Source organism: Callorhinchus milii, unplaced genomic scaffold, assembly GCF_018977255.1.
Source record: "Callorhinchus milii isolate IMCB2004 unplaced genomic scaffold, IMCB_Cmil_1.0 Scaffold13, whole genome shotgun sequence".
In the NCBI taxonomy this organism is placed as follows: Eukaryota; Metazoa; Chordata; class Chondrichthyes; order Chimaeriformes; family Callorhinchidae; genus Callorhinchus; species Callorhinchus milii.
The window spans coordinates 1,125,459-1,141,859 of record NW_024704754.1 but is presented as its reverse complement, the minus strand read 5'-3'; the positions used below and the strand labels follow the sequence as shown (position 1 = coordinate 1,141,859).

At 44.7% G+C, this 16,401-nt stretch overlaps 1 protein-coding gene across 4 annotated transcripts in view; it reads left to right on the top strand.

Annotated features, from left to right (window-relative positions):
• Window positions 1–15,745, top strand: part of myot (myotilin) — a 30,177-nt gene extending 14,432 nt beyond the window's left edge. For 3 of the 4 annotated variants that reach the window (XM_007901356.2, XM_007901359.2, XM_007901355.2), the window contains 9 exons: window positions 9,080–9,721; window positions 10,204–10,354; window positions 10,661–10,759; window positions 11,826–11,878; window positions 12,517–12,649; window positions 12,879–13,086; window positions 13,205–13,370; window positions 13,984–14,117; window positions 14,786–15,745. In XM_007901356.2, the coding sequence (XP_007899547.2) occupies window positions 9,080–9,721; window positions 10,204–10,354; window positions 10,661–10,759; window positions 11,826–11,878; window positions 12,517–12,649; window positions 12,879–13,086; window positions 13,205–13,370; window positions 13,984–14,117; window positions 14,786–14,934 (1,735 nt within the window). In that variant the 3' untranslated portion in view covers window positions 14,935–15,745. The remainder of the gene's footprint in view (window positions 1–9,079; window positions 9,722–10,203; window positions 10,355–10,660; window positions 10,760–11,825; window positions 11,879–12,516; window positions 12,650–12,878; window positions 13,087–13,204; window positions 13,371–13,983; window positions 14,118–14,785) is intronic. The other variant, XM_007901357.2, reaches the window with a different exon arrangement.
• The last annotated feature ends 656 nt before the right edge of the window (window positions 15,746–16,401 follow it).

Below are 16,401 nucleotides of genomic sequence, written 5' to 3'. Positions count from 1 at the left end.
CCCTCAAAAAAGTACATATTATGTTTGAATCCTGCAAACACCAAGTTAGGAATTTGCTTTATTATTTATTATCTGTGAGAAATACTACTGCGAAACCTGCATCACCCGATAGAGTTAATAATAAGTTAATAATAATCCTTGCATTTGATGCAGGGCTTTATCACGGCTTTGAGACATCTCAAAGCGCTTCACAGAATATAATAATAATAATACTGTGGAGTGAATTGACTGTGTATTTCGTGAGCAATACTCTTAGATAAGAGTATCTGTGCCAGAAACAGGTGCACTCGCTGGAGTATGTGTATACATATATATAAGTCACAGTATTCACAGTTTGCTGCTTTGACCAACGTTGCAAATGCCGCTCTCAAACGGTTGTCAGAAGATTAATGCTAAATTAGACTGAGTTAGTGCAATGGAAACGGCAGCCTGGTGTGTTAGTGCATCAAAGTGCTGTGCCACAGATTCGTCCTGTCGTGCCTCAGGTCTCGGCCAGCCAGGACTCCTGCTGTCAGAGTCAAGTGTAAGTGAATCATTTCACCTCCATTTGCCAAATTAAACCCGCCTCATACCTTCATCTAATACCTACCTCCCGACAACTCACTCAAGGTCAATGTGAGAGTAAGAACACTCTCGCAACCCGTTTGATAGGTGAAAGGCGCCACACGGGTGTAATGTGTTGTTGCTGTTGTTGCTGTTTGTCTGAAAGGCCGCCTTCTATCGTGTAAATCTATTCCTGTTTAAAAATTAATAATAATAATTTGGTCATTTCAATCCACAGCTGTTTGTGGGGACGCTGCTGTGCGCAATTGGCTGCCGCCTTTCGCCCACAAAAATATACAGTCAGTTTACTTCATAGTCCATCCTGTGAAGCGCTTTGAGACGTCTCAAAGCCGTGATGAAGTGCTATATCAAACGCAAGGATTATTATTAAGTTCTGTGATCAAAACAACTCCCATTTATTTATTTATTATTTTTTCCACTATCGTAAGAACTAATTTAGGAACCAGCACCTACACTGGAGACTCTTACTCTTAAACCAGCAGCATGTTCTGCCAGAGAAAAATTCTTTTACGGCAGAATCACTGAGCTACAAATAGTCTCTCTCTCTCTTTCTATATATATAATATATATCTACACATAGTGCAGTTCCCTCCAGTGGTGAAACATTCTATTGCACTTTTAGACTGAGAAAGCTTTGCTTCGCAATTAAATTAGATTTTTTTTCAAAAAAAATGTTCGCTTGATGTGTTCTCTCTCTAACATATCCAAGGCCAACGCTTTAGATCTCGTACATCAAAGTGCCAAGTGCCGAACGATCTCACCTTTCAGTTGCTATGGTTTCTCCAGCTGCAATTCCTTTCCATAAAAAAATTTAGAACATTTCTTGAAAAGAAAATGTCTAAACCCGGAATAAGCTCCATACAAAAATCCAGTCATTTCCTATAATAAAAAGGGCCTAAGAACCTATTTGTAGGGCACTCAGCACTGTTATTTCACCAAAGATAATAATAATAATAATAATAATAATAATCCTTGCATTTGATCCAGCGCCTCATCACGTCTTAGAGACGTCTCAAAGCGCTTCACAGGATACGCTGTGAAATGCATTGACTCTATATTTTGTGGACGATATTTTGTTTGTCCTGAAGATAAGTTTGCCCTGCAATTGTGAGAGGAGACGACAACAGCAAATGGCGCATTTGTATAGCACCTTCCACGTCAGGAGGACAGGCTGCTACCCCCATCCACACCATCTCCGCGCTCTCAGCCGGTTTCCCGGGTGTCACGCGGAGCAGATGACAGATGGGCAGCTCCCGACTCACAGGGTTTCTGACTCTCTCCATTGTCTGAAATCAATAATCTGGCCACCAAACTCTTTAGCACAGGGAGAGAGCAATCTCCCCTTTGTTTCCTGCCAGTCGCTCATTCCTCATCCCCAGGGAAGCTTTTGTGTGTGAAGCCTTTTCAATCCTTCCCAGCGAGGTCCCCGCGTCAGCAGTGGCTTCCTACGGTGGCCGGCGCCTCGAGCTTTCGAGGGGAAAGTCCAATTAATCACCTCCCCACAGGGGTCGCTGCTATTGTCCAACTGCTGTTTGCTCGGCTCCTGTTGAGAGGCACCACACGGCTAACACTGACGTCAACATCATTTGGTTTGCGACAAACTAACTTTCCCGATCAGTTTTTACCCAGAAGCTCACGCAGGGGCGGGTGGGTGGGGGGAGGGGGGGAAATGTGATGGAATAGCCATACTTTATAATATTTTATAGAGCGCCAATTATTTTTCTAGCTTTCTCGCTTCCCTGGATCTGCCTCTCTGCTCTGCTCCTGCTCAGGGCTGCTCTAGTTGGGGTTGAGGGTCCACGGGGCTCTGGTTACGCTCCTGTGCCCTTCACCAGTGACCATGTGTGAGCTTTGACAATGGCCGACAACAAGACACTCAATTTCTATTTTTATTTTTTTGGTGGACACGTGCGGAAACCCACCACCGTTGCTTAAGAGTCTCCAAATCGAGCTGAGAATTCCACGCATCCCACCTACACATGGAAATCCCAGGGAGATAGCTTGTTGGAATGGAATGCTCTCTCTCGCTCTCTCTCGCTCTCCCTGGAGGGACGCATCCTGCTTACCTAATTCCGGAAAGTATTAGGCGCAGGTTGGCAAGAGCCAAGGCTTGGGGGGAGCCCAGAGTGCGCGTTGGGATAACTGCTGGAGTCTAACCCACACGCAGTTTGCCATCGATATTGCTGTCTGGCAAGCTTTCAGTCAACTGGAGAGGACATCACAACAAGTCAGACCTCTCTCCTCGAGTGGCTTGTCAGACTCTGCCACTGTCAAGCTCTCTGGGACGCTAACCTGCTAGATAAATGCAAGTTGTTGTTGTCGTTGTTGTCGTCGTCACGTACGTCGACAGCCACTAGAGGGTGCTGCTGTTGAAGTACCGAGAGCAGGAACCCCGTCTCATTCTGCCCTCCTTAACCCTCAGTTGGAACCCTCTCTCCCTCAATCCCTCCGACTTGCCCCCTCGTTCCCCTATTTTTAATCACGATGAAGACCTTCCTCTTAGTCCATGCTTATGGTCACCTCCTCCCTTCCCCCCCCGGCTCGGGGTCAGGCTCCGCCACTGTTAAGCGCTCCGAGACGGAGCCCCACGTGAAGGGCGCTATATAAATGCAAGTTGTTGACGTTGTTGTTGTTGGCCGGGGCTAATTTACCTTCCGCACACAGCCCTGGCTGACCCCAGCACCCTCAGCACAGACCGTGATTCAGACCCTTGGTCACTGGTCTATGTGTAACTGCCCTAAACTGTCCAAACCCATGGGTTAGATGACGAGCAGGTGATCGTGGAGGGAATGGGAGGAATCCTTACTTTCGATCCCACCAGGAATGTAATAGGAAGTTGGGAATACTGAACGTATCCCTTAAATCTTCTTCCAGCTCCTCTCTGCCCCGACAGGAATTCCCATTCTCTGGTGCTGGATCTTGCTTTGCCACCACCTGTTCACAGACATATCTGCCTTGTTTCAAGTTCTGTAATCCCATCCCCTGCACTGGGAGCAACATCAGATTGACGAAGCACTTTAAATATGATATGGTTTGAACTGGAAACAAATCCCCTCGAGGCTGCAAGCCAGAGGCTCAGCGATGGAGAAAAAGCTTTATATAAATTAAGACGATTCTCCGGTGAATTGATCACCAAAAAAAAAAATGCTTGACATTATCACAATTCAAGGAATTTCTACCTTGCGATTCCAGACCTATCGAACATATGCCAAGCCCCACATCAGTCAACAATGTGTGGGCAGAGTAACGCACTTATATTGGCAAGATAATAATAATAATAATCCTTGCATTTGATATAGGGCCTTATCACATCAACAAAACATTTCAAAGCGCTTCACAGGATTTAACTGCGAAGCATAACGGGACAGGTGAAGCAATTCTCATAATGCAATTCAGTTTTGCTCCCAAGTAATATAAGGACTAAGAGAGAACAGCCTGCGTACAATCTTTCAACCAGAAAACCTACGTCGTAAGGACCAAAATAACTCGATCTGCAGGGGAGGGTAAAGTGAGTGTGTTGTGTCCGATTTGAGCAGAAAATATTTAAACGGCTGCCTTTTATTCCACTGCGGTGTGATAGTTTGAGCGCTGATAGTCTTCCAGTTTGAATACTGTACCGAAGAAACGCAAACTACTTACAGAGCTAAAGACTGTTCACGATTTCACGGGACACTATTGATTATCAGTTCACATCAGTCAACAATGTGTATGTCGCAAAGACAGGCCATTGTGAGAAAATCTTCATCAATGAGGTGAAGTGAAGCTCTCCACAAGCTCGTCTGGGGCTCGAATGTATTGGATAGAGCAGAAGGTTTGGTACAGAAAGGATTGGTTTAGGATAGTCACGATCCCACGGCTCTTTCTGAAAATAAATAGCTACATCACCAACCAAACAAGCTATTCAATGAGCAGGAAGTGAGGAAAGGTGGGAGGTGCTGCCATTTAAAGATTCATGTGAATACATTGATTGATTCACCATCAGTGTGGCAGCCTATAAAAGGAAAAGGAACGGCCTTTCAAAATAAGAGTTTGGCTCAATCAACCACACCAATACCTCGTGGGCTTCCTGAGAGTGCCCGGGGTTTCATAATGATAATAACCCTGGCATTTGATACAACGCCTTATCACGTCTTCGAGACGTCTCAAAGCGCTTCACAGGATACATTGTGAAGTGAATTGACTGTATAATTTGTGGGCGAAACGCGGCAGCCAATTGCGCACAGCAGTGTCCCCGCAAACAGTCGTGGATTGAAGTGACCAAATTATTATTATTATTATATTTATTTTGAAGGGATTATTACCCCCGGAAAAGTGATCCGCCAGTCGACTAACAACCGGGTTCCTACTGACTGCCGGTAAACAGAGGAGCGTGTGTGTGTGTGTGTGTGTGTAGTGAGGAAACTTGGCCCACATTTCATCCCGACTGGGAATCAAACCCAGGTCCTCTCGCTTGTGAGGCGAGTGCTGTAACCACTGAGCTACAGGGCTCCATATACAACAACAACAACAACAACAAATCACATTTATATATAGCACCCTGCAGGTCAGGAGGACTCCCCAAAGCGCTGGACAGTCAGGGATCCGCACTCGAAATGTAACGAACAAAGGCACAAAACAATTTATGTCGCGCCGGAGACTGGAGCACGTGACCGACTGCAATCAGTCCCCGTCACGGTAAAAATAAACTACTAAACCTTGTACTACAGGGACCACAGGAGAGGCGCGCGTGTGAGGCTGGTTGTGGCGAGCGTCGTACCCTGGTTAAGCGTAGAAGCGATCTGAGGCCCCGCCCGACATGGAGAGGGCGTTATATAAATGCACGTTGTTGCTGTTGTTGTTGTTGTTGTTGCTGTTGTTGTTGTTGGTGGTGGTGTGGGGGTAGGGTTAACAGAGAGACTCTTACTGTGGTGCGGGAGTAAGGGATACAGTAATGCAATGAGACCTCAGTCCTTGCCCAGCGTCACCGCCTCGCTGGGCCGCCCCACTATATACAACCCGTCACCTCTCACAATCCCACAGAAAGCTTTGCTCGGTTCACGTCTGTGCAGAATGGGAGCAAAATCGTGACTGGAAAGTCTGCAGACAGTTTTCTGTACCCCAGTAAGTTGGCTGATCCTTTTCTATCCGGTGGAAGTAAGGCAGGAATAATAATGCAATGTTTATTCGGAAGCAAAACGTTTAACCGGCAATTATATTTTAATATTACCGGATACTGTTTCCTTCTTTTTAATCTTAAACTGACTAAACGTTCGCAAATTTCTGTTTTTTTTTGAAAGTGAGTTGCTTATTTATGATAGGTTTATTGTGGTTTTCGTTCGTCTCTACACGTCTGTCTATGGTGGGAAGGAACCCCGGGAGAGTGTGTTTTGAATGACATGTTTAGATTGTTGCTGAGTTCAGGAATTGCCATCAAGCGCTTTGGGACGTCCTCCCGACGTGAAAAGCGCTATATCAATGCAAGGATTATTATTATTATTATTATAATATTGCGTCGGTAAAAACTTAGTTGTGCTTTTCAGTGCTTGTTTGGACCTCTTTGGTTTATTAGTTTATTGACCCTTTAACACTTTTAAGTACAACTTGAAATCACAAAGAGTAATAGACAACGACATTGGTGACAAAGTTCCTCAGGGACTTGAAGCGATTGCTGCCCCAATATACTGTAATAATACTGAGATAGATTTACACATAGATAGTGCGGATCAATACCACCGAACCTGTGAACTGAAACCACAGCCTCGCAGGTGGTTCTCGCTGCTCTTGTGCCAAAATGGTCTTAAGTAGTTCACGTCTAAGACCCGGATTTGAAAAATGCAGAACATATTTCAGTAGTTTGTGATGTCTATAAATGTCATTTTGTTGTTAATTGCTGTTGTTGTTGTTGTATCAACAGTGGGCAAAACGCAAAGCTTTTCGCCTCGCAGAATTACCTGTTAATACTGCGCTGTGCAATGCAGTACTACAATGCTCACTAGTCAATGACTTCACGCCAATGATAACAACAACAACTTGCATTTGTATAGCCCCCCACCCTTCTCCCCCCCTCGTCACTCGGGGTAGAGTCCCAGAGCGCTTGAGAGTGGCGGAGTCTGACCCCGAGCCAAGGGAGAGGGAGAGGGGATTTAGGCGGGTATTTGAGGATGGGGAGGGAGGGAGGGAGGGGGCGAGGCGGAGGGATGGAGGGAGAGAGTAACAGAGTGTCGGGGCGTAGCGGCTGAAGGCACGGCACCGATGGTGGAGAGGAGGGGGCGAGCGACAAGCAGTATATACCATTTAAAAAGCTGGAGGTGGGATTTGATCTTCCATCCCAGGTCCTCAGAGATGCCGAGGGAAGGATGTGTGGTTTTGTTCCGAGGATCTGGATCAAGGTTTAAAGGGATGCAGTCACCAGTGTTGCTCTGGCAATCTGCCAACCATTCGTGGCACTTCGTAAACCATTGATGTCATGGAAATGACACAAAACTTCCATCAACATTCTTCCCAACTCCTCTTCCCACAAAAGGACAAGAGGGAGGGTCGGGGGTGGGAGGTGGGGGGGGTGGGTGCTAAATCACCTCAATCCCAGAACAGAAAGTGTTCAGTCACCAAACAAATAGTAAGTGGACATGAGACTGTCTCTCTTGGTGTGTAATGTGTGTGTTTTTTTAACCTGAGATCCATCACTTGCTTTTGACATCCTCTGTCCCAACAATCAGTTTAACAGCCCTGTGTCAGCCTGGCGTAGTGACAGCGCTCTCTCTCGCCTCTGAGTCCGAAGGTTGTGGGTTCAAGCCCCCAAGTCAGGAAATTGAATCACGCGGTCTCAGCTGACGCCCCAGTGCAATGTTGGGGGTAGTGTTGGATTGGCCTTCGGTTGAGACGTTAAGCCAAGATCCCGTCTACCTGTTCAGGAGGATGTTAACAGATACCACAGCACTATTGGAAAAGATAAGGGAGTTTTTCTCTCTCTCTCCCCAAGTGTCCTGGCCAACAATCCCCAAATAAAATTGGTCCCTCACTCCATGGCTGTTTGTGGGACGTCGCTGTGCTCAACTGGTTGCCGCATTTCGCTTACAAGATACACAGTCAATTCACTTTAAAAGTGTGAAGCGCTTTGAGACATCTCAACGATGTAATAAGGCTCTCTATCAACAACAACAACAACAAAATTACATTTGCATAGCGCCTTTCACGTCTATCAAATGCAAGGATTATTACTATTATTATTTAACTCTTTCATTTGCTTTATGTTTTTAATGAATAATGTGGGGGAAACGTTGAGCCTGAATCCCCTCGGGGTCATGGGTTGGTGATGTCCGATTACAATGCAGGAAATCCCACGAACGAAAATCCGACCGGCACACAGGAATTTCAGCCCATTGATAGCCAACTTGACCAAAAATGTCATCTAAAATGGAAAGCATTCTGTCTCATGCCTCCTCGAAGCACATCCACATGAAAGAATACCAGGAGCATTAACTTTAAACTTAACACCGCTTATATTTACCACACCAACAAATGGCTGAACAAGACTCAAGTAACAGTACATCTCTGCCTCGCCACACTCCGTCACCAAAAACAGGAATAGGTCAAAGGGGCTGAGTTAAGGTCATTGAATAAATTAATTTACATTCATAAAAGGACGGTAGTGTTAGTTCTTTGTTAGGCTGTGGCGTTTTATTTATGCTTCAGTGACATTCCTGAGAACAAGGCAGAGTAAACGCACAAACACAATTGAATCTGAATAAATATTTGGCACCCGGCAAAAGCTCTCTCGGACACGCAAATACCTCAAGGGAAATCTCTGAAAGGCTGAGGCATTTTAATGAGCTAAGTGGAGAGCTATTCTGAAGCCTTTTATTTATGGTTACATTCCTCTCTCTCTCTCTCTCTCTCTGATAAATAAAGGCATTGATTGATCTGATGATGCAGCTGTTCTCTACCCACATGCTCTGTGTCATATTTACATCCGAACAATAAAAAGATCATTCGATTTTAACCACTGTCATTTTCTCCCCAATTTCAAATAACAAGTTAACAATGGTTGAGGATAGAAAAAAGACAGTCCCACATATTAAAATCTTGCTTTGAAACTGGGCTTTTAGGGAGCAAACAGGAAGAGTCAAAGTAAAAGAAGAGTTTTCTCAAACAGTTATAAACGACAGCGACTTTAAGAAGTAGAAAGGTCATTTATTGGGAAATCAGCCAAAGCAACAGAAGCATTTTATTTCAATTGCGATTAAACGTCTCAGTTAAGCGATACTGATATTTTTCAGGGTGTGAATCCTTTTCTAAGCATTAATAATTGCTGAGTAAAGTCTAAGATTTTGTGTTGATAATTGCTCATGAAATGTAACACTTTACCCAGAGAATTATTTTACTGTGGGCGCACTTTATTAATTGAAATGGCACAAATTCCTGCACAAATTCCTCATCCGGGTATAATAATATCGATTGATTTGAAAAATACTGGTGTTTAAATCAAGGACGTTTTAAATCTGTTTCTGAAGAATTTCTGTTTGTGCTTCTTCCCCAGTGACCTCCCGCAGCAGAACGCTTCCGATCTTAACCGAGAAGCCAAAGCCAACAAACAAAAGCAGGACCCACTGCCCTCTGTGTCACACTTAACGGGCTCTATCCAACAAGTGGCCCCTGATCAACCATCTCAGTCCAAGGTTGAGCCAAACCACCGCACGACTGAGATGAACGTGGTCAATCTCCCTTCGAGGCCGGTGCATCAGTCGAGCTTCAACTACGAGCGTCCAAGCCATTTCCTTCAATCGCAGACAAAACGCCAGCCCAAATACCAGCCGGTCTCAGCCTCCGCTCCATTTCCTCAGCATTCCCAAGCGACTCAAGCCCGACTGTACATGGTCCAGCCGTTGCCTCTCTCCTCACAGCAACCGGTGAACCAAAATGGCCAACGGTCCACTTCCCCGTCCACCCTGAGCTCTCCGGCCTCTACTAGGTCCTCGTCGTTCGGCTCCCCCGGAGAGCTGTCGCCTCCGCTCACACCACAGTCCTCCCACTCCTCTCAGTCTCCAATCAATCCTCCCCCAACGCAAATGTTCTCCCCTTTCTTCACTCAGTCACCGGCAGCTTTTCTCAGCTCAGTGCTCCCCTCACAGAGGGCTTCATTGCCAATGAATCACAGCAGTCTGCCAACAACAGAAACATAGTAAGTGTGAGGCGTCCACGCACACAGTGGCCAATGCATGTCACTTTCTGAAGCGTTTGAAAATAATAATAAATAAATAATAATAATCTGGTCACTCGATCCACGGCTGCTTGTGTGCAATTGGCTGCCGCGTTTTGCCCACAAATTACACAGTCACTCCACTTCAAAGGTGTATCCTGTGAAGCGCTTTGAGATGTCTCAACAACGTGATAAGGCGCCACATCAAATGCAATGATTACAATTATTATTTCACTTTTCGCAATAGGAATAATACTTCTCATTGCATTTCAACGTCTAGCAGTTTATGGGAGTTTTTTTTACACACAGTTACTACACTTTACAGTGTATCCTGTGAAGCGCTTAGAGGCGTCTCGATGACGTGATAAGGCGCTGTATCAAATGCAAGGATTATTGTTATTATTATAGGTATTTTGTTTAAAATAAGAATTTAAAAATATTGACGTCCAAACATTCCTGATTAGTGACAGAAATCCCAGGATAGTTGGAAAGAAAACAGTGAAGTCTCCAAAGCTAACCAGCGATCAAGAAATACAAGGTTCAAAAGATGCCGTGATTCAAGATTTGGAGCGAAAACTACGCTGTAAAAATGGACTCTTAAGCAATGGACAACAGGTAAAATATTCTTCATCTAAAAATCAGTTCACGATAACCATCGAGCCTTCAGCCTCTCCGTCCCCACCCTCTGGAACTCCATCCCAAGTCCCTTCACCTCGCTCCCCTCCCTCGCCTCCTTCAAGGCCCAGCTCAAGAGTCTCCCCTTGGACAGCTCCTTCGGTCACCCTCCTACCCCTAACCTCCCGCCCTCCCTGATTCCAACCCCCAGCTCTGGTCCACGTCCCTGAGTGTCCAGCGCTTGGGATGTCCTCTCAGCGTGAAAGGCTCTGTGTGAATGTCATTTGTCGTTGTTGTTGTTGTTAGCGGTTGACATACGAGGAAAAGATGGCACGGAGGCTGTTGGGACCAGAAAATGTAGCGTCGGTGTTTGACCTCCAACAAACAGAGAGTGACGCCTCCCAGGTACGTCCTCGGTTAAAGTGATTTTACTTCTTCCCCTGAGGTCGTTGTTTTATTGATGATATTTCTAACTTGAAACTTTCTGCGCTCCACACTGAAGTGCTCTGAGGCGCTCCCCTGTGTGAAGGGTGCTGTATAATTGCATGTTGTCATTGTATATTTATTCAAATAATCTCGCACTGTTTACCGATGTGTCCAGTTTGTCGATTATTCTTGTTTACCCACAAGATATATTCTTCTTAAACGCTCGATATTCATTCAAATGATCATTACTGAAATGTGTCCTGGGGCGCTATGTAACACAAGTTCTTGTTATTCCACTGCTTCTGAATTCTGAAGACTATGTCTTGTGTTATATTAATCAGCCTAACGAAACACCCTCCTACCCCGACCGCTCCTAAAAACCTCTCTGACAGCACAGAGGATGATTTCATAGGCTATTAAGAGTCTCGGATACTTGGATGCTCTATAGCTTATGTCAGCGCTACATTAGGAAGATCTAAGTATAACCGCATTTGTCCCTGACTCCTGTTACTATCAGCGATGCCACGTACTGCCAGGAGAGAGGTGATAATTACCTGCCTGTGTAGAGCAGTGAAGGAACACTATGTACACATTCTATTCCTGTTAAAACAAACAGACGAACCCTGGGCGAGACCCGCAGGGTTGGCCGCACGCTTGGTTTTTGTTCTCAGTTTTATCACCGATTGATTTCTGGCTCTTCGTGATTTTATCATTTCTGATCGCTGGAATTTCCAGTATTTTGGGAGAAGATTAAAAATAATAATAATAATTTGGTCACTCAATCCACGACTGTCTGTGGGACGCTGCTGTGCGCAATTGGCTGCCCGCAAAATATACGGTCACTCCCCTTTACAGTATATTCCGTGACGCGCTTTGAGATGTCTCAAGGACGTGTTAAGGCTCTATATCTATATCTATATCATGGTTAAGATCTGAAATAGCATTGCAATATGACAGGAGATACTGATCGTAGAATCACTGTAATAATGGCCTTCCCAAAGCTATTATTTTGGATTTACTAAATTTATAAATGTTTTCGTTTCAGCAACAAAACTCGAATAGTCAAAGAAGGCAGGATTATCAATCACAAGCATCAAGGTAAGGAAGATACAATCTCCTCTCAACAAGAATTCTTCTTTGTAGCCTTGTGCATTATATTTAAATCTGTGTTACATTTCTGCTGCATAACAACAACAACTTGCATTTATACAGTGGTGGAGCACACCGGGTGGGGGGGGGGGGGGGAGGTGACCATAGGCACGGTCGAAGAGAAAGGTTGGGGGAAGGAAGGGGCGAGGCAGAGGGATAGAGGGAGAGTGAAAGACACTTGTTTGTTTGTAAGTGCGACTGACTGCTATGAGAAGTAGAAATGACTTTTAAATGAACTGAATTGGAAAATCCATACCTGGACGGGACAAAACTCGCTCACATCGGAGATTCCTTGAAGCGAAACCATCTCAGATGCAACCGCCACAACAACAACAACTTGCATTCACACAGCGCCCCCTCGCGCAGGGCAGGCGTTCCAGGGCGCTGGACGGTGTCGGAGCCCGACACTGAGCCGTGGGGAGGTGACCGTAGGCACAGGCGAAGAGGAAGGTCTTCAGGCGCGAGCTGAAGATGGGGAAGGAAGGGGTGAGGCGGAAGGATAGAGGGAGGAAGAGTGTTCCAGAATTTCGGGCTGAAAGCGCTGGAACCAAAACAAACGGGACAAAATAAAAATAGTAATCTCTCAACAGGCAAAGACACGGCTCCAGAGAGAATGAAAATGAATCCATTCAGGAGCAGCTCTTCCCTCCTCGCTTCCTGCAGAAACCAGACGGGAACATTGTGATTCAGGAGTACGGGTTCTGCAGAATTGACACCAAGGTATCGAGTGCTCCAACGAACACCCCTTGTCGTCCCACTGCATAATAATAATCCTTGCAATTGATGCAGCGCCTTATCACGGCTTCGAGACGTCTCAAAAGCGCTTCACAGGACACGCTGTCAAGTGAATACAAATGCAAGGATTATTATTATTATTATTATTATTCATCAAGCTGGAGTCTGTGCAAACTATCTCTGGATATTAATACATGTCTCGCTGGATTTACAGGTGGGTGGACTGCCATCTCCAGAACTTAGCTGGTATTTAAATGGACAACCAGTGTGTCAGGATTTCACTCACAAGATGCTTGTGTCGGGGAAAGGTGTGCATTCGCTCATCATAGACGCAGTCACGTCACGTGATGCTGGGCTGTATGAATGTGTAGCCAGTAACCGTGCCGGGGAGAACAGATTCACAGTCCAACTCGACGTCGAAGGTGAGAAATGTCTCGAATTACAGACAGATCTTGGTTCTGTTCAGCCAAAACACAAATTGCTTATCGTACTGCACTTGCATTACCGCTTGTTTTGGTTTCTCCTCCAAAATAATGGTAGCACAAGAGGCGAGGAGACCAGCTGAGTTTATCTACAAACTGCAAAACACCAAAGCTGTGGAAGGAGGGGAGGTGAGGTTGGATTGCCTGGTGAGCGGATCGCCACAGCCAAACATCTTCTGGAGGAAAGACCATGAAATGATTAAGTGTAACACGGACAGAATCAGGTAATTACAGTCTCTGACGTCAGAGCTGCATTTCACCTTCTTTCCTCAAACTGCTGCCAATCGGAGAAGTAATACCTTCAAGCTTGAGGGGATGAACGCAGAGAGGAGGGTGGGTGGAATGTGGAGCTCGTTGCCATGAGCTCCGGTTGAAGTACATCTGCAGCTCAGTGGTTAGAGCACTCGCCTCACAAGCGAGAGGACCCGGGTTCGATTCCCGGGCCGGGCAAAACCTTGGGCAAGATTCCTTACTCCACACGCTTCTGTTTACCAGCAGTAACCCGAAACCCGGTGGTTAGTCGATTGGCGGATCGCTTTCGGGGGTAATAATCCCGTCAAAAAATAAATAAAATAATAATAATAATAATTTGTTCACCCAATCCACGACTGTTGGTGAGACACTGCTGTGCGCAATTGGCTGCCGCGTTTCACCCACAAAATATACAGTCACTACACTTTAGTTGATAGGTGACTTGAACTCCTGCATTGGTTTTAGTAAATAAAGACTATTAAGTGTTAAAGAGTGTAAAGGTGGGCCCGAGCTTTCAGTTAAATCTATTTGGAGTGTTTTAAAGACATATTTTTTTAACATATAACCGTTTCCCTGAATGTATAGAATGATCCAGAGCGATGAAGGCAGAGTTGGCCTCCAGATTTTCTCGGTCTCCAGATGTGATGCTGGATGGTATACTGTGTCAGCCCAAAATGATACTGGAACCTCGATCTGTACAGCAAGACTAGACGTTCACAGTAAGTCAACCACAGCATTTTATTATAGTAATAATCATAATAGTAATCCTCGCATTTGATTTAGCATCGTATCACTTCTTCGAGACGCCACAAAGCGCTTCACAGAATATACTGTAAAGTGTAGTGACCGTGTGTTTGTGGGCGAAACGCAAAGCTTTGGCAAAACGTAGCATTGTGCCATTTGAAATGAATATTGATGGCGATTAACTTCACTGTAGCAGGTCTGCCGTGCTTTGGGTCCTTTTAAATCATTTTCATTTTTTCTACCCACCCCCGTTTGTGGGGCACCGCTGTATGCAATTGGCTGCCGGGTTTCGCCCACAAAATACACTTCACAGTGTATCCTGTGAAGCGCTTTGAGACATCGCAACCCTGCAATATGGCTCTGTATCAAATCAAAATATTATTAAGAATTAGGAGCAAGAGTAGGCCATTCGGCCCCTCGAGCCTGGCCCGAGAAAAAATATTATTAAAATCATGTTTAATGAGCGGGCTGTCCTGCAATGTGCATCACGAGATATCTATCTATATTTAAGAGAACTATTACGTTATTTGCAATTAAACTATTTAAGTGCTTTGAGGTGTTACTCTGTGAAGGGCAAATTGCTGTTGTTGTTGTTGTTTGTTGTTGTATTAAGACCCGAGAATTCTGTGTTCTGTTTCTCCAGATAGGCCCATCGCACAAGTTCCAAGCAATAGACAACTGAAGGTTCAGCCGACGTTCAATCAATACTTTAATGATCAAAGACCCAACTGGAAGGTGGACTCTCAACACACAGCATCCTACCCTGGCCTGTTAGAGAGTGAGGAACTGTAGCATAATTGTAAACTGGACTCAACGGGCAAATAGTAGCCAGCTTCTAGGTTGTGGCTTCACGTGCACCATGCTGTACACAGATTTGTTTTGTATATAAATACTTAGCAAAGTGTAAAGCTTATTAATAAAAATACATGCATATGTGATCCCGGCACGAAACAACTTTGGCTTCAGGATACTTCATGAGTTGGGCATAACTAATGATGACCTGGAAATAAATAGAATAAATAAGTACAGTATGGATTAAACTTGTGATATTCCGCAGCTGTTGTAGCATTAGTACAGAACCTGGGAGCAAAAAAAAAATAGAACTTGTTACTGTGTGCAAATAGCATGCGAATGGAGTTCAAATGAATAAAAGAAAGTTATAATTTGGTCACTCAATCCACGACTGTTGGTGGGAGACCGCTGTGCACAACTGGTGAAAGAAATCGGTTAAAATACCGTTGATTACACCAAACTCTCATTGAGAGATAGGTAGATGGCTGTTAGCATCATGGAAGCAAAATCATGATTGCATCAAAATAACAATGAAGGAGTTGTAGGATCTAAGTGAGATTTCTAATGGGATTCCTTAATACAGAAATCGAGTTGAGTGCCCGATTTCCAGAGCAACAACCTGTGTGAATTCTGCTTCAAAACGTCTCAGAGTAAATTTCTCGCGAAATAAGAGAGACTTCCTTTTGGTTTAAAGAAATCCACTGGAAACTGATACATCGTTAGATCCCACAGTCTACATAAATCAGCGGAAACTGAATGGTTTTTTTTTGCAAGTATTGGTTTTATTGATCAATAAAGTAGATAAATCAACCATCTTCTTTCTGAGACTCGTTCATGTTTGCTGGACACAAGACTTGGTCAAAAATACATCAATGATAAAGGTTACCGTAGAGTGTTTCATAGCCTGTCTAATGTTCGTGGCTTCTGGTTCAAAACATTTTTTTAAAAATAATAATTTGGTCACTTCAATCCACGGCTGTTTGTGGGGACGCTGCTGTGCGCAATTGGCTGCCGCGTTTCGCCCACAAAATATACAGTCAATTCACTTTACAGTGTAATCTGTGATGCACTTTGAGATGCCTCGAAGACGTGATAAGGCGCTGTATCAAATGCAAGGATTATTATTATCATTATTCCATGCAGGAACGCGGGAAAACAGGAACAGGGGAGGCCATTCAGCCCAGCCAGCCTGTTCCACCAGTTTATTAGATCTTGGCAGATCTGCCAATCCCACCTTTTACGTACAGTCCTCTGATTAAATAAGTGGGATCATCTCTCTTGGAGATGTCTCATGGACTCGCTGCCCAGTCCCACATTGGAAACACACGTTAGAATTACATTAAAAACTGTCGCGTGTAAACCCCAGGAAACCACACCCAGCCCCACAAGGCACAAACTCCAATTAAAATCATAAATACGTTTTCTTTTAAAATATAGATGTGTGACAATGACGAGCGAATTACAAAA